Source organism: Metopolophium dirhodum, chromosome 5 (assembly GCF_019925205.1).
Source record: "Metopolophium dirhodum isolate CAU chromosome 5, ASM1992520v1, whole genome shotgun sequence".
NCBI lineage: Eukaryota > Metazoa > Arthropoda > Insecta > Hemiptera > Aphididae > Metopolophium > Metopolophium dirhodum.
This window is the reverse complement of record NC_083564.1, coordinates 31373335-31399738: the sequence shown is the minus strand read 5'-3', so window position 1 is coordinate 31399738 and position 26404 is coordinate 31373335. Positions and strand designations below refer to the sequence as shown.

Below are 26404 nucleotides of genomic sequence, written 5' to 3'. Positions count from 1 at the left end.
TATCCTACGATTTTACAAATTCCTCGTATTTTTTTTCACTCATATACGTAACATGTTTTTAGACATAAAGAGGACGTCGCACCGGCGCATATATGTTGTCTCTATCTTACACACGTTCGACATAACAAATTTTCGTTCACCAGTTTCAATAGTGTGCTCAGTGCAGTTAGTTTTGTTATTAGAGTAAATCGACCTATTATCAAACTTTTAGGTAAGAACATTATAATATGTGGTCTCTCGTTGATTTTTACGATATTTTAATTTTTAAGTGAGTTATGAGTATGTAAAATATTAATGAATTATAACGGTAGTAGACACCTTACTATAATATATTTTATTATAAATGTAGTGACGTTATCTTACCATCAGTGGCGTAGCCAGAGGAGCCATGCTCCCTCACCATCGACCGTGGTTGTTTTAATTGATTTTATATTAGTACCTCCATACTCCATAGACAAGTATATAATATATGTGTACGTCAGTATCTATGATAATATGTATGATATGTAATTAAGACAATGTAGCGATAGAAATTGTACTTATTATATTAATTAATATTTTTATTGCCCCCCTCCCCTTTTTAGAAATCCTGGCTTGAATCTTGTCTTTAAATAGATTTAAAAAAGAAGCGCCTGATAACAATACAAGTTGTGTGCTAATTACGTCGTACGGTCGTAGGTACATACTGGTTGATCTGCGAATTGTGAACTATAACTGGCATATAAATTACGTTGAATGTAAGTGATTTTATATTTATATAATTATATCTTTGTTTTATACATTAAGCAGTCAACACACAAACAAAGATAAACTAAAATCATAATTTATACAATTTTTCTTAAAATTTATTTTGTTGATAATGCACCTGAAGTCTAAAAAATTAAAGTAATTGTTTACAAATTGTTACTTCATACTAAATTGAATAAAAATACTTATAACTCATAAAGTCATTATTGTTGTGGGTCCAATGTGGGTATTTTCCAAGATCGTAAAACGACAATGGAACGTAAACTAGATGGCGTCTCAGTATATCACACGTTCTGTAGCACGCATATTATTTGAACAACAGGTGTCGCTTGAGTGACCGAAATACGTACCCACCTAACTTTCTTATTTCGTTCTTACGCGTGGAGCAATAAAAAAAACAATATTATTCGACGATAATATCAATACTTAATTTGTAAATACATTGAAAACACAAAAACGCAAATAATATCTTAATATTCTCCTTTCACATTTATTATGTTGGTTTTTTAAAAAAAATAACATATAACACACTGAAAATAAATCTTCATAAATATTATACACGTTCGATTTTTATACACAAATATCCGTTGAAGGCGGTACATAATAATATTATTATGGAGGTACTGTACACAATACACATTCTATACACAATACATAATAATATATAATAAACACACGGATGCGCGTGCAGCGTGCATAGATGTACAATTAATAATCACGGGCACGTAATTATCGTGGTAATAATTCAGGAAAAGTATCGCGAGAAGTTCTGTTTAATTAATATTATATTATTATATTAATATTCAAAAATATTTTAACGTATAATCGATTGCTGTTTAGGTCCTAAAGACAGTACATTTTTTTTTATTTATTATTCAGTACAGTAAGTTCGTCCGCCGAGGAGGGCGTTACATAAAAAATATGTTTTTTTTACACATTATTACCTACATAAAAACAAACACATGATAGATTTAAGACGATAGATACAAACAATAAAAATATTTATAATAATAATAATAATAATATTGATAACGTACAGCGATAAAATATTAGTTTAGAGAGCATACAGCCGTAATGATAGAGAGAGAGGTAGAGGTAGGTAGGTAGGTAATACTCGAACGGAGAAGAAGAAATCACGATGTTTGTAATAATTAAAGTTTGCATTTCTCGAGTCGCGGAATGAAAGAAAAACCGAAAAATTCCCGCAAACAGACGTGAAATGTGTCGTTCTGTCGGGGACAGCCAATCAAAAAATTAGACCACCTCTCGTGCGCGGGTCATCTAACGTCAATAGAACGATTTATAATAATATTATGTTTATAATAATATTATGTTATGTACAAAACGAGGAAAGAAAAATTCAACACAACAAACCAGAGCCGTATTTGAGGGGGTATGATTTACCTATGAAAATATTTGGTTATTTCGCCTATTATTGTTATTTTCTTTACTATATTATATCCGCATCGCGACAAAATAATATCAATCATTTTCGTTTTCGATAACAACCATAGTGATTGTAAAATATATTTATATTTTTAATCAACGTGTAAGTATATAATATTTTCAACGAATTATTTTCTTTTTTTTTTTTTTGAAGTGCCCCCCCCCCCCTTTCATTATTTTGGGCGTACTTATTTGTAGTCTTAAACGTGAGGTAAAAATATCACAAATACGGCCCTGCGCGTGCAACGTTTTTAATATTATAATAAACATTATATTGTAACAAAATACAATCGCGCGTATAGCACAGAAAAAAATGAATACACGCGTCTTTCTTCAATCGTTTTAGTATTATACACTCGAAATAGTCGAAATACACAATAATAATAATATAACAACGAACAGTGCGAAAGTATTAGCCAAAAACGGTTTGCAGACGACACGCCGATGTAATATTATTATGTAATTAATAATAGGTATACAGGGTACAGCGCGTGGGTCGTCCGCGTGTCTCGTTTTAACGCAAAATATTATGCTAAAAGTCGGGAAAAGGAAATGTACAATTATATATATATCACTGTCGTGATCACGCGGTATACATATTTTGCACGTGTCATATACTACTAAGTGTTAGGTATATCTAATGAAAAAAATATATATATAATAATAATAATATTATGCATAATAGTATAGCGATATTACATCAATAATAATAATAATAATAATAATAATAATAATATCAAATCATTTTTATGTTTTTTCCCGAGTCGTTTTTTTATGTTTTTTTTTTACTATTAATTTTTTACTACACGCCGACAATTTTAATAATAACAATAAATTACGATTATCATTATTTTTTATAACAAATATAAATATTATTATTATTATACACACACCGCGCGCGTCTAAAAAAACAAAAACGAAAAACAAACACAATAATATTATATTATCCAACAGCGATCGTCCGTTCGTTTATTTGATCATTATCATATTTTATAGTATTTTTTAAGAAAACGGATTGGGATTTAACCCTCTAACTGGGCGCCCTGGCCATGGCGGTCGTCGTAGTGGCTGTGGCCGCTGTCTCGTTGTCCGTGGCCGGAGACGTGGGCGGCAGCGACTCGGGCGTCCTGGCCGTGACCACTTTGGACTCAGCCGCGTCCACGCTGCTGTAGCAGCTCTCCGAGTCTTCCAGCGACGAGTGGTCATCGCCCTCGCTGAGAAATTTGGCGCCGGCCGCGGCCTTCGGCGAACACTTGGCCAGTCCGCCGCCGCCGCCGAGTCCCGCCGACGCCGCGGCCGCAGCCGTGGCCGGGTCCGCGGATTCCGTCGTCGTCACGGTGTCGTGTTTTTTCCACTTTGTCCGTCTGTTCTGGAACCAGATCTTCACCTGTTGACAAGACGAAAAACTGTTAAAATCGTTTTTTACCACAAGCCATACAGGGTGGATGCACCCCTAAACGTAAATACAAATTAGGATTTTTACTATTTGACCAAGGATCTTAGTTTTTATACGTCACATTGTTAAGATAGGTCTAGAAAAATAAGCGAAAAACCCAGAACTTAATAATAATATATAAGTATAAGCTTGAATTTATGTCGAGTTAACAAGACATGATATTATATCAATTTAAGGTAACACCCAATATTATACAGTCTACATTCGCGCATTATATTCCTAGAATATATACCACCGTCGTATAGACATTATACCGTTATATACATAAAAATAAATACATCAAAGAGTATATAATGTATTTATTATATATTATGTTCAATTAAATTTGAGAATATTATGTATAATTATTGGATAATTATTGGATGTATAGTATGATGTATGTGTGTTATTGGTACAATATGCAATTCGTATAGATAATTTTGAATACATTTTAATGCATTTCACACGAATAAATAGACCTAAAATGGTTACAATAATAAATATCACGACACACGATGAAATTATTGCGAAATACCACGATAGGTATATAGGTATGAACCACCAACTATAATATGTTCAATGACACTCGACGCGGTATACCTGCACGGTGCACACTGATATGTTTGTTGAGTTTTCCTCGCGTATTATATATATTATTTACGTGACAATAATAAATATTATATTATGTATATAATTTTTTTTACTCTGCGCGTATGATTTAGATATGATTATTTCGTCCCTTCTGATTGTGCCAAACGGGACACGTATTGTTTGATATCGAGTGCAGCTATACAATATAATAATGTAGGTATGCATTATGCACGTCATATAATACCGAAAACGTTTTCGCGAAGTGCATATATAGCCTCTTATATATGCTGTCAGTGGTATAGGGCAAACATAACGTGGAACATAGAGTGTATTATAATAATACACAAGCACGCGGAATGGACTAAAACAGCGTATTGCATTATTCAAATCCGAGTGAACACCTATATTATATATGTATATTAAACCGACACCTCTCAGTATATATTATGCACATTATACACGTTTACGCCACCCTCGAAGGTCGACATTTTTTTTAAAATTTACAAACAATCACGTACGCGCTAAACAGGAGATGTCATTATCTTATTTCCAACGACATGTAATAATATACGCCTTTCGAAGAGGATACGCGCGGGTGCGACATCAGCCGGTCACCGGCACTACAATTATTATTATAAAAGTAAATGCAAGCCGCATACTGCTACATTATATCAATATATATTAATTTATTATTATATTATGAACATGACAAGAGTATTGCAGCTCGTGGGACGGAGGTCATATAGGATTTATTAAATAGTTTGGGGGGAGAGACCTAATATGACTTATCGACTTTATTACATGATATAGACGTACTAACTCGACTATTAATATGGATTGACTATATTATGAGTAACCCAGTAAAGAATGCAGCAGTCCGATAAATCTCGGAAACTCGACTTCGTTCTTTAAATTTAACTACCAATCGTATGTAGAATAAACAATTATAATTAATAACATTGCATATTATAATACCTTCTATATTGAAAATAATATGTTTATAGTTTATTTAATTTTTGTTATCTGCGATCTTTGATTTAACATATTATCATCATTACGTCCCACTCATCGCTAATTTATAAAAAAAATCCCTGGACCCGCCTTGATATAGGTAGGTCGTGGGTATTGTTGTCCTAAACTATACCTCCCGTATTTATTTAGTAAATGTTGTTCGTTCAATAATTATAAAAAAAAGTCCTAACACAGTTCGTTCGTAAAAAATTCAGCTAATGGTCTGGATTGGACATCCGTTTGAATGTGCAAAATCAGCGCATTCATCCCTTATTATAGGAAAAACGAATTACGCGGCGCCATTATTATACCAGCTAATTAAAACGGTTTCACTCCTTCGTTTTTATATTATAAATCCACAAACAACGCATACAAATAATATAATAAAATGCACCGAGTGCAGTCAATATGAAAGGTTTTACAAAAGTTTTCGATTCTTCATTATTTTCCATTCGATTTTACACAAACAAAACGCAATGAATCGCAACAAGCAATTTTTCCGAATACTTTTCTGTCAGAAACAAACATTTGTACTGTTTTTGTCACGCCTATATCGATTTCACGAGACGAAACTATTTAAATGTAAAATGGCAATCGAAGAAGAGAACACGTCTTGTATTTCTTTTAAATTTTCCTTTGTGTAAATAATAGAGATCTGACAAATGGAGCTTAAATCAATTTATACTTTGAAATCACATAAAAAAATAGTAGGTACTTTGCTCGTTTTTTTTCCATTCCAGTGATAATAGATAATAAATTGTAAATAGATGTAACAATAAGTAAACGGCATCGTGTAATTAATTTATTATCATAATAATAAAAAATAGTTATAACATTAAGTATAGTTATTATAACTAAGGATAATAACACTATATTATAACAAATTCAACAGTACATTAACCTATTAATAAGGAATCTTTTTTGAATATAATTAATGAAAAAAAAATACAGCAGATAGGTATATTCCACATTTCCACTTGATTAGAATATATAAGTACCTTCGTCGTATATAAAAATTAAAAATAAACATTTTATGGAGAAAAAATAGCTAAACCTAATATAGTAACTTAAAACTGCAGATGTTTGTAAAATAAATAAATTAACCATGCACAGCGGTGTTTACGGTTCATATTAAATACTTTTTATAAAGTATTATTTGTTATATCAAATAATACCTATTTAGTATATTATTATTTTTAGAATTATTTTTACTTTAATACTGTGTAAAAAAGTTGTTTCCTTCTGGAAAAATTATCGTAAAATGTGCATAACATATCATAATCATCACCATATAAATATAAAAAGGTATGGTGTAGGTACCTATAATCTAAACATTATTTAATTACATACTTTATTATGTTTATCGTGCATAATATTATATCATATAAGATACAAAGTGACGATCGATAATTGTCGACCGTAGATAAAGGTAAGTATATGATAGATTTCGATATGCAATACCAATACTTCTTAATATTCAGCTGGAAGGAGCTATAAAAATTAATTCCGTCTGACAAATGGGGTCGGCGTTTTATTCTTTTTAGGCTTTTCGATCGAATCGCTCTTTATTTTTGCACGAAAGCATGTTCGTTTCGTGCTCATTTGTAAACACCCTTACTGCTGCAACTGGACCGTTATGGGTTCGTAAAAAAATACCACTGCAAACTTTTTTACCATCTATTCTTTTATATTTATATATACGAGGCCTTGTCTAAACACACACACACACACACACACACACACAAATAATATGCGCGCGTTTACAATAATATATATATATATATGTATGTAGAGTGTAGACCCCATAACTCACAAAGACGTCCACAAGTGTTATTTGCAATTCAAAACATTTCCCAGTATAAAATTACAAAGCTAATTTATCTAAGATCATAATTTTTTTTATACGAATATTTTTTTTTGTTATTATGTTTCCTACGTGGACACGGTCCTAAAATAATAAAAAAAAAAAATTAAATAGTTTGAGTCAAAGACTCTGGAATATTTAATTTCAAGTTTCGCAAGTATTGTATAATTTAACTTAGTTTTCAGGACATACCTAACTAGGTACCTATTATACTATATAATATTAAATATTTTGTACAATATAAAAATAATACAATTTTATAAACAATCGTTTATGCATACATAAGGTAAATACACGAATTAAAACTATATTCACGCATAAATTATAATTTTACATTTGATTTAATTGAGAACTAAAAAAAATGTAAGCAAATAAATTAGCAAACCCCATTAAAGTGATTTAGCAATTCTTAAGTTTTTTTTTCTCTATATATTTTATTTTATTACTACCTATATTATAGTTACAATTCAAAGTTTGGAATTGAAATGTAAATTGAAAGAATAAACAATTCGTAAATAAAATCTGTTTTCTGCTTAAATCGTATAGATTAGTGTCGTGTTACAGTATAATAATATTATGATGTCGACTCATCGACGCTGCTATAACGAACACAAATTAATTAAAAATTTAAATTTAAACCAATATTAAAAAGAAGTTAATTAATATAATGAAATTACAATTTTTAATACCATTCACTGCCGCCGTTAATTGTATTTAATTTGTTTCTATAAAACAAAGATACCTAATCTTTTATTAATAGTATATAATATATAAATTATAATAATTAGCGGTAGTACAAAATACAAATAGCATAATTACATATTTTATAAATTAATTTGTACGTTGTAATTACATAATAAACGGTTTAACGGTGAGACACTATTGAAATGGGTTGGTCATTAATTTTTTTTCGTTTTGATAGTTCAAAGTATTTATCGATAACATTTGAATAATATTATATTATAGTAAATCGTATTATAATAAATTGCCGTCATAACTCACTTATAATATTACATACCAATATCATGGCTATATCTGAAACTACTAAGTATATAATTATCACCTGATCGTATATAATATCGTATACGCTACACCGGGTCCTATTAAATTATAATAAATTATCATAATATTGTACACGGCGTATTAAAGCAATCTCTTTTAATTCACTTGTACACCGCGTTTGAATAATGACGTATATAGGTACCAATAAAACGTTACCAGCATTGTAATATTGTGTGCACATACTCACGCTCAATGTATTAAGCAAACCTATACATGGAACGACGAAATTGCGAATACCGTTTTTTCGACCACGACAAGTATATATTATTTTTAAACGAAAACAAAATATTAATCAAAATAACCGCGTCACAATATCGTTCTGAATTCGTTATACGGACCGGTAGCAGCGGCGGCATTGTATAGAGTGTTTAATAGGGTCTCGTTAATAAAATATTTAAAAAGCAAAGTGAATTGCTCTACATGTCATGCACTGTAGCACCGCAAGCGTAAATAATATATAGGTAGGTAGGTAGGTACCTATAATATATCATTATAATAATCGTCGTTTCGCGCGTACCGCACCGCTGCAGTTATATACAATATTATATGTAACCGAATCGAAATCAGCATTCAGCAGTAATTTAATAATGTATAAGTAATGAGTGTATACCTAGGAGTACTACAACAGAGGTGCTCTTGTTATATCGCGGTTACACCCACCTATACGTTATTATTATGATAATGTATTGTTAAACGAATATACGCTAATATTAATAGTTTTACAAGGCGCTTTACCTTGGGAGAGGGGATAGCGTTTAATGTTTCACACCCGGGGGGGGGGGGGGCACGACAATTTTCTCGGATTACGTAATTTAACGTCAGTTTTAAAATTTAATAATACGAATACTTAGACTTTGATTTTGACATATATGCTTTAACATCTATATAGGTATAATGTCTACTTTAACACTTGACTGTTCAAAGAAGATAATCAATAAACATGTAAGTATGATATTTTAATTTGAGTGTTTACACTTTAGACACTTACTTGTTGTAGTTATTCAAAAATTCCAAACAAAATAGTTTAAGGACGAATTGATTAAACAATTACCTATATTATATTTTTTTTATGATTAATAATATAATATCGGTTGCAATAAACATGGTACCTATAGTTAAATTGCACACACAAATAATGTTGGGAACCGATCAAATCAGCTATCGATGTATTTTTTATTTATAATATACGAGTCGAACACGGTATAATAAATATCACGAATGAATGTAATACTACCTACACGGCGTCGCTAATAGAAAAAGGCTGAAAAGAAAAATATCCCATTAGGATATTGTTAAATCGACATAAAATGTTTTCGTACCTAACCTATATATAATATATATTTTAGAGGTCTTCCGCTGATATTTCTGTCACGTGGATTATTGATATCCGTACAACACGAAATTGTATCCTATACACGTGCGTGTACAATAATAGTACAATACCGTTTTTTCGCGATATCGATTTTCATTTTTCTTTTCGGGAAATCGCGCGGAGGTATCCACCCCGATTCCGTCTTTCTATTATGACATACTCATATGATTTATATTAATATAATAGGTACTACGCAGTTGTAATAATCTCATCGGCAATATTATAATAATATATTGTTTCAAAATCGTCGTCATTATTTATTATTAATATATAACTCGATTATATTATTATACTGCAGTTTAACAATCGGTTTGGCCGAGTCTATTGTGAGTCGGTTTTTTTTTTGTATACTTCCCGCCAGCAGCAGACTCCAATAATTATTAATTCGATAAAACGTACACCGATAAATAGGAAACCCGGTGCAGACGAACCACTACACTACACCGTCTACCACCAGTGGCACCAGTGCACCACCCTTGACGCGATCGCTCCTATCGGGCACATGACGATTGCACGCGGTCTGCTAATATGCTCACGTTTCGACATTTTACCATTAGTGTAATGAACCGAGCTTGCGCACAAATCGGAACTTACACGCCACCTCGAATTATGTTGTATATATAGGTAGGTACCGGCTATAGCGGTTTCACCGCGGGGGAGAATTTCGCTCGGAATTCCGCAAATTGATATGGCACAATTTTTTTTTTTTGTCTAACAACTCAATGTAATAATAATACGTTGCGTGTCGCGAAACCGAAAAGAAAAAACGTATCTACGAACATATAACATAGTAACGCGTGGCTAGATTATCGAGAATAGCAACAACTGTGCCAGGTTTCTTTAACTTTTGAAAAACTCTTTTATATAGAGATAGTTACGTCTCTCGAGAGAGAGTCTTGACGAAATGTATGTACGGCTATACTGCAACCGTGGTTATATTTATAAGAAAAATAAATATTATTTTCAACAACAATAATATAATGATAATTGAAAATCGGGCGCGAAGCCAGATGAGTCCGCGCCGGCCAACGAATCAATTAGGGCGGTAAAAATGTTTTCATTCCGATAAAAAATATGTCCCCAATAATATATTACAATAAACATTTCATTTTTTTTTTTCGAAACGTTAATTACTTTATGAGAAGACGTGTACTGTAGTGTACGCATAAATAAAACCTTAGTCAACGGTTGTATAGAGTTTTAAAAACACAAAAATATAATATAAATAACACATAATGTAATGTGTATCATACCTATATTCATGCATAGTTGTCAAAAATATTGTGCACCTATATCACTATAATAAATAACAACGGCAACGACATCAACTAGGTAATGAGATATATTGCGTGCCGAAAACTTGGCGGAAACTTAAAGTATAAATAGCTGGTATGCAGTTCGTTTTCAATTATAAGGTGATACGTTTAAATATAATATGTATATGATATATAATGTTCGTAATAAAACCCACTCGAGAATTAGATGAGATTAATGTGTTCAATCGTTCGCAGAAATCGTAACATAAGTTTTGAACGGTATATATATTTGATTAACGCATGATACGTACATTATTATTTCATCACCGCTCATTTGTATTCACATTAAATCATTTTAGTGTGAATATAAAATACTTAACATTCAACAATCATAGTATTATACAGTTTTATACTTTTTTTTTATTATTCCACGATCGAAAACAATAATTTCGTAATGATCGCGTTCGTTGTGCTAGCCTGTATATGCCTGCCGGTGTTTACGCGAACCGTAAGTGTATGTGGTGCCCACTACATCGTATAGATTATAATAAATACCTATATTATAATACGTAATGCGTATAGAGCTGCAGTTTCGCATATTATTATAAATCTTTATAAATCCAACGAACTCGATCGCACGAGATATAATAATATAATATATTAGTCTTGTACACGTAAATAATTTACGGGACACGCGTGCCTATATATAATAGTTCGACGACGACGATCATTATTGCGCGAGTATTATATTATGTTCATATTATAATAATATATAGATCGCTGCCGTCTGCAAGTAGGTACCTATACAACAGAACTGCACACGAACCGCACGCGATTTGCCGTTATTTCTTTTTTGTTTTATTGTTTTTGTAAAAAGGTAAAACACGATTCCGTGGAGGAGAAAAAAACAAAAACAAAATCCAATTACCATAATGGCGATTCCGGTGTAAGCACATAGAATTATGTATATATATCGTTTGATGTTGGTGTTTATATATATATATATTATTTTTTTCGGCGCGCTTTAATCGTTCCGGGCGGGCCATTATAGAGTGGCGCGTGTGGGGGAAGGGGATGGACCGACGCGATTGATTACCTCCTCGGTAAAAATAAAAATACAAAAACTTTTAAATACGACTACCGACACGGAATAAATATTACGCGCATATATATTATATAGCTGCCCGCCGATGATGCTACCCTCGCGCGTAGTATAGGTTCATCGGTCCGGGCCCGAGGGGAGGGCGGGAGTTATAATCGTGTCAATCCCGCCGACATCGCAGAGGCCCCGAATTAATGACCTCGCGCGCGCGGAGAGTCACCTCGACGCCACCCCCCCCCCCCCCCGCATCATATACTGAGCACACCACCGCCAGTGCCAATCGTACTTAAACTGCACAGTGTTATATTATTATTTTTTGTATACATTTTCGGGGAGATCCTCCGTCGTCGGAGGAGGGCGCTACGCGCAAAAGAGGAAGTATGGAAAAGAAACGGCGTCGGCGGGTTGGGGTCGTTAATTCGTATAATGTGTATATATATACGAAAAATGTTTGTGAGTGTGTGTGTGTGGCGCGCGTATTGAGCCATTAGCGTGTTTTATGTAGTTATAATAGTCGTCGCCGCCGCCGCCGCCGTCGTAGCGGTCCCACTCGCCGCAACCCCCGAAACACTTTGCCACGCCACCCCTTCGTTGTTATATATACTCTCTTGGCGGCGGCGAACAGTTCGTTTTATTGATCTCCCTCCGCCGCCGCCGTACCGTATGCCATTCCCGACATCGCCACCGCCACCTAAATCGTCCGGAGTGGGGGTGGATAGGGGAAGGTATACGCGCGTGTATATATATATATATACAAACGATATTACTACGACTCTTGTTAGAAAACCGTTTGTACCGAATAAAACGCTCGTTTTAACTCTATTATATATATATATACCTTTTGTGCCGCGCGCGCTACACTTTCGGTGAACGACGGCTGGAGGGTGGATGTGTATAGTGGTGGTGGTGGTGGGGGTGGTGGCGAGAGAGGGGCGGCTTTGTCACGGCGCCCCGTCTCCGCATGCGGGGCAGCACCACCAGAAACTGCGCGGGGTTGATGTGGCAGTAAAGTGGGCGGCGGCGCAGCGAGTTCGTTTGTCGCTTCCCGAAAACTCTTTTATATTATCATTATTATTATTTTAATACGATACAATAATCATACAGAGGTGGGGGACGAGAATAATATAATTTAGGTATAGTGAGTGCGTACACGTCCGGGCGGCGGTGCTTTCGTCGCGGCGGCCTATATATGTGTACACGACGAACAATAATTATTACCTCGGACGATTTCGCTCGCTGCTCAAAAATATATTATGATAATTTCCGTCGCGGTTTTTCGGAAAACGCAAAATAACAATAATAATAATAATGTTATTGTACATACGAGAATGACGTGTAAATGACACACGTGCGCAATGAACGCCCTCCAATATTGATTTTTTATTTTATTATTATATAATACGAGTAATACGACCGACACCGCCGCCGTATCATAGCCGTCGTCGTTTTATTAACAATAATAAAACTCACAGGCCGTGAAAAACGTTTTATTTGTTTTCCACGCACACGCACACATCGCATAACGAACGAGCAAGTTTATTATAATATATATATATGTATGTGCAAACTTCGGTAGACGAGAGCGGTGTTTTTTTTCACGTTTAAGTTTTCGATTTCCGATCCGACCGGCACACATACGTATATAGGTAATAATATACTACTACTACGTCGATATAATAGAATACGCGTACCTACGCAGACTTCACATATATACACAATAATAATAAACATATATAAACACTCGACGTCTGCTCTTTAAATTTCCATCGTACGCTCCCGCGATAACCGTATGGGCACCATAATAATATTATAGTACGTACGGCGTAATAATATAAATTATACGTAAACCTCGCCGTTCCGGAATCTCGTTGGACTGCACCCGTTTTACGTTTAAAACTTTTACGGCAATTGTCGTAGTCTTGTCGAAGATTATAATAATATAATATTTATAATACGGTTGTCGTGCGGCAATTCGCATTTATATAATATATAGGTACCGAGTAGAGGTACTCGCGTGCACCGATCCATAGATAGACGTATTGTATTATGATATTGACACACCGTATGCTATTGCGATCGTCGTACAAGCACGCGCATAATACCGGTGAGTGTGTAGGTTCTCATTATTATTTTTCCTTGTACATCGAATACTTGGGCACTACTACCGCGGCCGAGACAATTTGCGAGGAGCACTTATTATTACTTATGACGCGCGTGGAAAATCGAAACTGTATATATAATTATATAATACATAACGTCATAACATAAAAAATAATAAAAACAAACGTTTTATTAGTATAAACTGTTATGAGCATTAATCGTGACGACCTGTTTATATAATACAGGTAGGGGTAATTATAGGCTATTATTATAGCAGCCAGTAGTCCCCTTTTATTTGAATATTTTAATTTTCTGACACCGAATAAATTACTAGCTAGCACTATGTTATACGACATAATGAAAATATTTTAAACGGTGCATTCAACAGGTTTCACGTCGTATACGTATGCAAACATGTATACGCTCGAAATGTCAATGCATATAAGATTTTCGTTCACGTAAAAAGAACGATTTTAAAATCGGCGGATAATATACAGACGAGTAGTTTAAATTATAAGCTGCGAGTACAACGTTATAATAATATTATGATTATAGTAACAAATAATAAATACGCTTCGTATCAAATCCCATTATATAATATTATATACGGACAACAAGATCTGTTTCCCCGCATAAACGAGGATGATATTGTTATTATACAGGGTTGCAGCGTGTATACCATAATATAATGTATAATATTTTGTTTTAACTGCGTCTATTAGCCTTATTTAAAAATCGATTTCGCAACAAACGAATGCGATTTAATGTTTAAACCCTCCGAGCCAACGAGGCAACTGCCATAAAATACGAATTATATTAACTATACATAATATTAAACGATGTGTCAATTATATATAGTACATACATAATATGTATACAAATATATATACAAATGTACATATTATAGCATATTATGTAATATACACGATGATACACCAAGCAAGCTCACGCACCCCCTTTTTTCCTTAAGTGATGCATTTTTTTAAATTTAAATTTTTTGCCAATGAAGGTATATACCAATAAACCTTCAAATGAAAAACACAATTTTTTTTCTATAAATTGTCGATCAGACGATGTTATGAAACTGTTGATACATGTATAAATTGTCAATTGATATCGAGGGTGGGTTTACTTGGTGAATATTAACGTATATGTGAACTTTCCGAACGTTGGATTATGATATGTATCCAATTAGAATATCATTGTTTTATCTGTGAGAATGTGGGTAAAGCGTATGGGTACGACATACGTATTATAATATATATTATAATTTATAACTTTCCAGTGTTTTTATTCATTTTCTTAAGGGACTTGATTAGATCTACGTGCGATATGTGAGTACTGGGCGCGAAATTCTGGTTTATAAAACGAAATAAAAATAGAATGATAAACAATAACATAATACACAAAAGCTGAATAAATAATTTGCGACGACTTGTGTTATGTCCCGAGAGGAAAACATTATAGCAGCTGTGTAATATAATTTCGATATAATGGTAATATTACAACAATAACGCAACTGATTTTTTGTCAAAATTAATAACAAATAACTGAATTATTGAAATGAAATTGTATAAAAAATCAAAAATACACGAATCGTCATAAAACTAAGAAAACACTGCATTGTTATTATTAAGTATAATAATGTAAGACAGACAAACTTTTATTTAAAAACTCTTTAAATAATTCCAAACAATATTATATAGTAAAATATATAGGTATATTATTTACTTTTCGTATACATTAATTTTTCTTTAGGTAAAAAAAATATACATGTGAAAAATAAAACCATGTACCATATATATACATCATACACAGACACACAGTGTGTATACATAATTATAACGTATACGCTTATATCGAGTACCTACCATATAACTATACAGTTTAAATCGAAGTTTTTAATTTGATAAATACTCTCTATAAAAATGTTTTAACACTTTAATTACAACCATAAAAAATAGTTACGCTTGGTCCGACTTATTTCAAAACAACACATTTATTAATAAACTTAATTCTTGTGACTAATGGTCGTTTTATTCTGCACGAGCAAGCTGCCAAAAAAAACGATTTAGTTTATTTTAGTGTTAATAATTTATTTTTAAAAGCCACTATATAATAACGTTTACCGCGGTACGCATAACATCCAGTTTATAATAATCTACGATGTATTATTATTATCGTCATTGTCTTATCCTGATCTTTTTTACACCAGCAACAGCGACGGGTAAATAAGTAAATTAGTAAATCGAACAACGCGTTTTCTCTCTTTGATCAACAGCTCTCTACACTCGCTGGCGATTATAATATACACAACCTATATATTATATACTTGCTGCAAACTGCAGTATAATTAGGTGTGTTTTGAATTTCATTTAAGTGTAAAACAGTCAACCTATACATATACGGACCACTTGTGAAATAGTAAATTATTGACCAACTGCTATACTGCTCTGCAGTGTACGACACATACACGCACACACACACATAATATTATACAATATACAACATAATACACAGTATACAACATGAACTACCGTACGGGAACGACCTCTTAGCATATTAGATATACTTTTTCTGTTGGTTGCACTCCCCCTCGGTAGTCGTACTCGCGCACAGAACAATGGGAAACAAAACGAAAAGCAACCCCTTTAATGCGCCAGACTCTTGGAGTGACATCTGAACAATTTTACAAAGAACATAAAAGGAAGTTACATTTAAACGTGAACGTGACGTCAACAAACGAGTAATTCAAGTGATGAAATATAGCGTTTTCCGTATACGCCGAACCCAAGCGAAGTTCTTGCATATTTTTTCCGCCACTTTCCGAATTTCATTTCGAGCATTTCTACTCCAAAAATTTCCGTGGCCCTTTTCAACGGTCTGTCCTCGTGTACGAAATCTGCCACTCTTCCGTTTTAAATGTGCTATCCTTCACTCCTGCGGCAGATTCGAGCGATAATATTTCTGAATCCGCGGGTTTTATGCACTTTTACGCAGCGTCAGTCTCAAGTTAATTAGATGAAGACGTATTCAAGTATATACGCCGAGAGAGAGAATTTCGGATAGTCCTCACTCTAATAACCGTATCTATATATTATAAATTATAATCTTGTAGTTGTGTGGCCATAATTAAACTGTACGTTCGGATCAGTCTCGAGAACGGCGGGGCAAATTAAGTTTAATTATTAAAATAAAACGTCTCGCGGGTTCCGAGTGCGGTGACAAACTATATTATAATACTACATGTCGTATATAATATAGCTGCTTTCACGTTAATAGTCATCCGATCGTTTAACGCATACATGCAGAAAAAAAATAATAACATGAAAAATGAATTAAAATTTATAGCTCTTTTCATCACTACAAACACAACCGCATTGTGTAATATATATTTTAATACCTATTATCGGTGTATAAAATATAAATTATGTATAAATTGCGTGCGTGCTTATTTAAATACTATTAAGCGGCGGCGACGAAGACGACGAAATCACACCATATACCTATACATTATACACGTTTAATGTATTATAAATTTATAAATAATAAAATATATGCCCATACGATAAATGCACTGCACAGTAGGTAGTGATTTCTATAATATGACCACAAATGCGGTTAAAGGCGGAAAAATATCACGTCGTGTTTCTAAAAAGAGTTAGGGGGCTTTTAGGGTGATTTAGTGATCATAATAAATGCCAAACTGTTACCAATTAGTGATGGATGTATATTGTATATTGTATATGCCTACGTGAAAATAATGGTGCGCGTACCGCTTACGTTTATAAGTACCTATAATAATAATAATATTTACTTTAATTGACATTTGGAGTGGAATTATACAGGGTGATTCACCTTCCATTCAAATTCAAGCCAAATAAATCATTATCAATATACTTAAAAACCATATTTTCAAAATCTAAAGATTTTTGTCCAAACCTAACCTAACCCTTAGCTCCTGTGGTAATACAAACTTCTGTTTTTCAAATGAAAACCCTCTTTTTTACTGTAAATAATATTATGGTGAATATTTATTTATTTTTTAATGTTGATGTAGATACCTAATACCTATATAAAAATTCGAACCAATAATTTTTCAGTTGTTAAATGTTTATATTACGGATTAAAGTTCTTAAAATGGTTTTGCAAATATATAAAATAAAATATAAATGTAATATTGGATCTAGCGTTTATTATACTTAGACCATTCTTACAAATTAATAATTATACATATTGATATGGATTAATATTAATTACTAAAATGTTCAAGTCACCCTAATATTGTATTCCAAATATCTTCTAAACTTATTATCATTACACATTATACCAACCTATCATGCTTAGGATCACAAAGTTAAATAACTCAAAAACTCCTCGTTCGAATATTTTGATTTCAATATGCCAAAGTTTAAAAAAAAATCATCCACTATATAATTTACAGTTGAGAGTGGAATTCTTATTTAAAAAATAGAAGTTTGAGTCTCCACAGTACACTCATTCAGTTGTATAAAAATTCTCAAAAATATGAAAATATTATGGTCTGTAAGTATCTATATTTCAAAACTCCAAAAATCAAATTTTGAATAGGTAACATAACATCATTGAGAGAAAAGGGGGTGTGCTCAGATCATATACCTACAATATGATAGAATATACTTATACGCTATATTTTTATGTCATAAGGACTGAGGGGCTGAGCACTGCAGCAGAGCGCATGCTTGACGAATCACCCTGTATACATCGAAGAACCATTGTGACGTTATAGTATATACAAAACGTCCGTTCACATGACGACGGACAGCTAAATTGTCTATTGGTTTGGTTTTGTATTATACGAGAATATTATATGATATAAACGGATCGAGAGAGTTAGACCTGAGAGAGGGAAAAGCAGTTTTAGATTGCATAGCTATATAAACGGACTGCTGCGGTAACGTGGTTATCTCTGATCGGCAATTAAGTACACCGGCCTACCTATTATATACTTTATATTATTATACCTGTATTATACCTGCCTACCTACTTAACCACCCGTTAATGATGTGGCGCGGGACTCGGCCGTACGGATTGCTCTCGTCCCAAATCACGGGCCTTACACACATAATTTTATGACGTATATATACCCATATAGTATATTATATATACGGTTTATCTTGTAACATATATATTATATTTCAATCGAGAACGCACGAAACTCATATAATATGTTATGACGTACCTATAATGTACCAACGACATATTATAGGTAGGTTATAGGCGGGTATATATATATAGGTAGGTACTAGAAAAATACACCGTTGCGATGATAATATCTTTGTCGGTATTCGATCGATCGTCGCGACGCTCACGCCAACATTTGTTATAATAGTACAACCATGGTATACTCGCAAATGTAATTTTTTTACTACATATTATTATGATCTGGTTATAGAAAACAATTATACACGCGTCGCGATCGTCAGCGATATTTTAACATACTCGCGAGACTTTTTCAAACGTTTGTTGGCGCTGATGAGATGTACTAAATTGCTCATATATTTGATCGTCGTCCGAATATTATTCGCGTCGAACGCGTATTTTATGCGATTATTTTTACAGTTCAATCATTCCCGCGAGTTCGCCCGCAGTGGGTTTTTCTTTTTTTTAGTATCTCGTTCTCGTACTGTCGAATCGGAATTGGCAATTTTTTCCCCCTTCGTCCGACACACACACACACACACACACACACACACACAAACGCAGAAACTGTGCCCGAGGTCGTCGTCGTCATCGTCGTCGTAGTCTACGAAATACGTTTAGCGCCGCCGCGCGTGTACCTACCAACCCGCCACCAACACGCGCAATTACGCGCATATATATATATAAACGTTTCCCACACTCGCCAAACTCTATAAATCCGTTTTTTTTTCCATTTGAAATTCACAAATCACATCACGTATCCACACGACCATTGTTCCGTATAGTTAATAATAACGTGTAAATGATAAATCTACTGGTCCGGGAATAAAAGGTGTGCGTTGCGAGTGCAAACCCGGGACCGCTGCAGCAGTGGTGGATCCGGAGCTGGATTTCGGTGTGGGGGGGGGGGGGGGGGGGTGAAAGTGTACAACTGTGCTGCACAAAACTTCATTTCACACACATGTTACTATGGCAATATGGGATTAACCCTACACCACCCTGCACAGTATATACTGCTGCAGTTCAGAAAGTTATTTTTACCAAATTCTAGTGCGTTTTACATTAGATAATAGTATAGTCACTGTATCTATATAAACTCGTCCTAATAATATTACCCCAAATAAATGAGGCGAGTCGATGTCAGCCGTTTGAGAGCGGGAGAGGGAGGAGACATTTTTGGGGCGGTTGGTAAACGTTTGCAGGGCTAAAACCGTAGTAATACTAATTACTATTTTGGAACGTGCACGTGGTTTAATGGCGGGTCAGAGGGTGCATATGATGGTAAACATGCTTTTAACCGTTTTTTTTTTTTCATATTCGCCATGCCCCCGATTTTATCGTTATTTCGGTAATTATTAACTTTATGTGGTTATATGCTGTAAATTATAATATATTATTATTATTATATATTCTCTGCGGATCGCATAATTTAGAAAACAACGGCGAAAAGTCGTGTTAATCCAGTTTACTTCGGGCAAAGGTCGACACTGAACGAATTTTCAGAATATCGAAATTACACAAGTGGGGGGGGGAGGTGGGATTAACGCACGCGAGTCCCGACCGCACACGAGCGCATACCGCAGACTACGATGCGTACAGAATATAACAATAATAATAACATGCTCGCCTATAATGTATACGTAATATCCAGAATATCAGCAAAGTCGACGATAGAAATAGGAGCTAGGAGAAAGCAGGGGATGGACGGGACCCGATCGACGCGGGTATTTAAGTTGCTTAGTTGTGTGCATCGCATATAGTACACGTATATATCATCATAACCTAAATTGCTTGACGAACACGTGGGAGGGAGGTAATTCACAATAACAATAAACCCCGACACTGAAATACTTTACGATAATTAGTGGTGTACAGATGGAATGTTCGGCTCGTTAGCGAATTAATATCCGTAATAGCGAAACTCGTTTCGGCACGCAACGCTCCGATGCACCTCATCATCGACACGAATACCTTACGCCTACGCCGCCCCCGGCAATCTAAGCACGCACGCACCACACACACACACACACACGTTGTAGGCTTAACTTTTGCTCTACATACTCCTGAATGTGTGTGTGTGTGTGTGTGTGTGTGTGTGTGTGTAAATTACACGATAGTATATTATTTTCTGTACACGAGACAGTTATCAAGTTGCTTCTAATCGACGCACTGGCGCCGGCGCCCAACGAATTGGCCTTCGGGTAGGGGTAGGGGCTGCTGTTATCTAGCATCCTGTTATTTTCACGAACACAAACGATCGTTTTTGTTTAAGTTATTTTAATGGTCGTTAATATTATATTATACAGGGTTGTCCAAATAAGTCATTTGAATATTTCTGGGGATTTTATGCGTCAAGTTAGCAGTTTATATTATATAATATTATAATATTACGCGACAAACGATTTGGATGGCACTGCGTGCGACAGTACAGAATAACAACGCATGATTTACTTGATAGGTACATAGGAAAACCATAATGAGTAAAGGTAAAGCTGGTAGAACTGTAGATTTAAATACTGATTACAGTATTATTTATTAAATGTGCTTTAAGCTAAAAGAAAATATTTGTATGAATAAAATAAGTACCAATTAAATAAAACATTTATATCGCGTTAAACATAATCTCTAAAACTCTAACTTTTTAGGTTTCTTTTTTTATAGGTATATATATTTCAATCAAAATTAAGTTAAAATATAAACTTAGCAGAAATTAGCATGTTGTACTAGAGTAGTCTCAATTTCTGAAAAATTATTTACAATTTAGATATAAAATTGTTACCTATATAAATTAACTTTTTAGTTTATGTTTATAATTAAATAATAAGTTATGATTTTAATTATCAGAGTGCACGTTAAAAAATCAGCCAGCTCATCCTTGACAAAATCATTTAACCGCCACTGAGTCCGGTTGGCAAATATAATATACTATAATATAGTATAAAAGCGATAGAGCTCCCTCAAAAAAACCGATTGACCACGGCTTTTACTTATACTTTATTTATACACTTCTAGGGACGCCTTCGAGTCGAAGTGTATTGTTGTATATATATAATACAGATCGATTTTCGTGCATCAAAGTATAAAGTTATTTATTATATTGTTATGTTATGACGTACCTACAATAGAAGAGAGAAATATAATACGACACGTTACACGCGCGCTGTATGTAGGTACGTTATAAATTTATATAGATGGATTTTTTTTTTTTATTAACGTGCGCACATTATATAGCCAAAGGACAGGCAGCAAACCACTTTTTTACGGTATCCATCGAGAACAGTATTGTTTTTCGATAAATGTTCGTAAATATCGGTCGAAAAAAATTAAACGTCGTGGGCGTACATGACGCGCGGCTCAAAGATTATCGCCCACTGTGCGCGCACACACACACGATACGCTGCAGTATAATATTATTACTATAATTCTATGGCTCTCACTCGGCACAGATCTGGCCTTATATATTATTATTATATTTTAATTTGATAGTTTTTTTTCCGTCCGACCATCTCGATCGTTATCTCTCCCCGCTATATAATATGTATATAATTTGTACTATATATTGCTGCAGCCTATATTATACGTCTATTCGGCATAATATAATAATTTTAACAATATTACATTAAATATAAATACAGAGTCCTCGTACAAACCGTCGCGTCGTGTGTATGCATATAGCTTGTAATATAATGTATATATAGGGAGGAAATGTTTAACATACGACGACGTTTAGATAAGATAAAGGTTCATGTGAAGAAAACAAAAATTACCATTTAATAGTCCCCATATATGTTATTATTATGTTATGATACAAGTGGGCGACGTAAAAATGCTGCCGAGACGACAATATCGTATTGTTCGATATAATATTATACCATAGCGATATTATTATTATTTGAATATACGACCCGCGCGACGTTTAGAAAGCGGGCGGCGATGACGTCACTTTTTCGTGAACGATGACGCATAAATCGTGGGGATAATATTATTATTATTTTCGTATTTCGCGATGTTGATTAATTTTGTACTCACACCTTTGAAACGCGTGTATAATATAACGGCTACAAGGACAATAAGCAAACAAACAATAATATGTTCGGTGGTATACAGGATTTACGACATCGAATCTGCGCACGCCGTGTTTTTCCGAGGGATGTTTACTATACATTTTTGTACTGAGAGCAAATAACGAATTTTGTAGTAAAACGATACGCGGCAAATAAACGTCAAATGCCTATTTAATTGGCCAAATCTGGTTTTTGTCCTAGATGCGGATATACACTCGTATAAGCAGCCGTTTATGCAGCTGTATAGTCCGAAACGTTTTTACAAAAGCTAATACGTTTTGTGGGCGGGGTAAGGCGTGTTTAGGCTGGTCACATTTGTTTTGTATCACGAATTCACGAACAGCTTATAATAATAATATGTAGGTACGTAGTAGTAAAATGGTATGTGAATTAATAAAAGTAACCCTCACCGAGATTTGAAATAGTTATTCGACCTAAGGGACGAAGTTGTATTACATTATATGAGGATGACCTATAAGTAAACGGACGACGATTTTATAACAAAGACGTATAGTTGTATAATGTATTATAGATGTATCAAACAAAATATATAATACGTCTTAACACCACATTTGATTGTATATACAGGAAGACGCCAGGTATCCATAAATATATCCATACATACCGGGTACGGGATTTGACAATGGATAAAGTAAATAATTTAAGCGTTTCCATGGTGCGAAAATAAGTTTGTATTGTAAAATATGTATAATACATGACACATTTCATACCTATAGAATTATATATATATATATTTCGATGCAATATGTATAGTAATAATTAATAACGTAATATATTTATAAAAAGCGTCTAACGGGGAATAATACGATATATGCGACTATTGAAATGCAATTCAGAATTTACACATCAAACGAATGACAAATTGACAATTGTCGTACTTGTATAGCATTGTATTTGTATTAGTTAATACTATATTAGGTAATAAGCACATTACGTACGGGGAATAATTTTTACCTATATGATATTATATAAGAACATTTTTTCTTTTTTTTTTACAAATAACGTGGATTACTTACACTGTACGATATAACATATTAATATGTTGTCGTAAGCTTAAATATGTACGGTATTTATATTGTTTACCCATAGGTCCTGCACAGTTGATTCAATAAATCGCGTGTCATTAAAGCAAAACCGATTCCACGTGACAAAAACGACGGCGGAAACCAACACTATATTGTTATGCATATTGATATAACGTTTAGTTTTTTAAATATTAAAAATCTTAAAAGAGTTATATTTGAATTTTTATTTTATATTTAAATGGCCATGACGGGCCGTTTAACAAAAATATCACTTTAAAGATTTATTAATATTTAAAAACTTAAACGTTATATTGAATTGCTGATACTTTAATCGTCTTTAATACATAAAATCACATATTTGTACGTAAACTAAATTTCAAAAATACAATTTTTAGGTTGGTAAATCGTTGTGTGAAGCGAGGAACTTTTGCACGTATAAGATGGGAAATTACGATGAGCCGGGCCCAATGACGTAACACGGCTATTCTGCATTTTCTTAATGTCTCTTAAGTATCATTTAAAGTAATCATTTTTTTTCGTCGGATTTTCATCAAATCATTCAATATAGCCAAATATAGCTACAATAATTTAACATTTAAAGAAAAAATTATTTTTGTGTTGTGTGCTCCTCTAATGTACACAGTACGCGCATTGTAATCCTGATTACATATTATGCGAACGTAAAAAAATTCTATATAAGACTACCGATAACTGTATATTTTAACTGTATAATTCTAAGTATTATGTACATAATATATATCTTGTCTATATAGTATATCATAAGATGTGTACGTGTTTGCCTACAACCAATCGACATCGCCGACAATAAATGAACCCGCAATAGCTTCCTGCACACGTCGAACGCTCCTTCAAATCTGCAGCATCCATTTCCGTTTCCAACAACGGCTCTAATAATAATAATAATAATAATAATAATAATAACGTGTTTAAAAACGTGTTGATCGAACACGTCGTAGAAACGTCGTTTATCTTATGGAGTAGTTTACTCGTTTTTTATAATCGTCGGAAAAACGCGTAGTGATAATTACCGTCTTAGCCCGACTATTATATTATAGCTGCAACCCGTTTAGCCGCCTCAACATTGTAGTTTATTGCGACGAATACCAATTATTATATTATTATTACATCGATTCGACGGGGAATTATTGCGAAGGACGCGTTGACGAGTATAATACTGTGAAAATAGCAAACGTCGATTTCTATATACCTAACATACTACGCGTTTCGCTCGTCAATTTGAACTAAATGGAGATGAAGAGTGTCTCGGTTAATAAATATCCGCGATTCACAGTACTTCCACGTAAGTTAATGATCTCCTTCGCCGTCGTCGTCGTCGTCGTCGTCGTTGGATAAAAACAAGATTGGCATCATGGTTTTCAACATCCAGAACGGATATAGGAACACTTCAAGGAGGAGAAGGATATTATATGTGCGTGTCGTATGTCCCTGGGAGTGGTCGAGTGGGCCGAGTGGGGATACGACGACGATTGACGAAGAAATATTATATTATAATATTATCATACCGAGTAAAATAAAAGGATCGTCGAAACAATAAAACATATAATAAACATACACTAACGATACATAGTAACGAACATAAGTCGAAATCGAGAAAATCAAAGAAATGCTCAGGTAAAACAAAAGAACTTCCCACGGTTAGGTTAGGTACTTCGTCGTAAAATTTCGACCTAGTCCGGGCAAACCTGGTTGTAACCATAATATCAGCTGAGCGAAACCGTATCAACTACATTATATGCATTTGAATATTTCCCAGTATTATTTAGTTATCTAAATATTTAGTAATATTTAAGGATAAACAGAGTAATGTAATAACTAATAACAAATATTATTATATTATGTAAATCCTAGACGTATATCTTATGTCTATAATAATTGTAACTGGGTTCGCCCGTTTATGAATAAATATACAAATAAATTATAAAATAGTAGGTACATAATATAGTATTATTTTATTGTAAATAAATAAATAAAATATAAATACAACAAAAATTGGCATTTCTGATATTTGCCCGATTTCGACTTTTGCCCGTAACATAATGATATTTTAATATACATATAAAACTGTTATATTTTCGAGTTTTCGAC

The 26404-nt window shown here is 33.7% G+C and overlaps 1 protein-coding gene across 2 annotated transcripts in view; it reads right to left on the bottom strand.

Moving 5' to 3' along the window:
- Positions 1 to 1210: 1210 nt before the first annotated feature.
- Positions 1211 to 26404, bottom strand: part of LOC132945516 (homeobox protein MOX-2-like) — a 106464-nt gene continuing 81270 nt past the window's right edge. For both annotated transcript variants that reach the window (XM_061015291.1, XM_061015292.1), the window contains exon 3: positions 1211 to 3580. In XM_061015291.1, the coding sequence (XP_060871274.1) occupies positions 3224 to 3580 (357 nt within the window). In that variant the 3' untranslated portion in view covers positions 1211 to 3223. The remainder of the gene's footprint in view (positions 3581 to 26404) is intronic.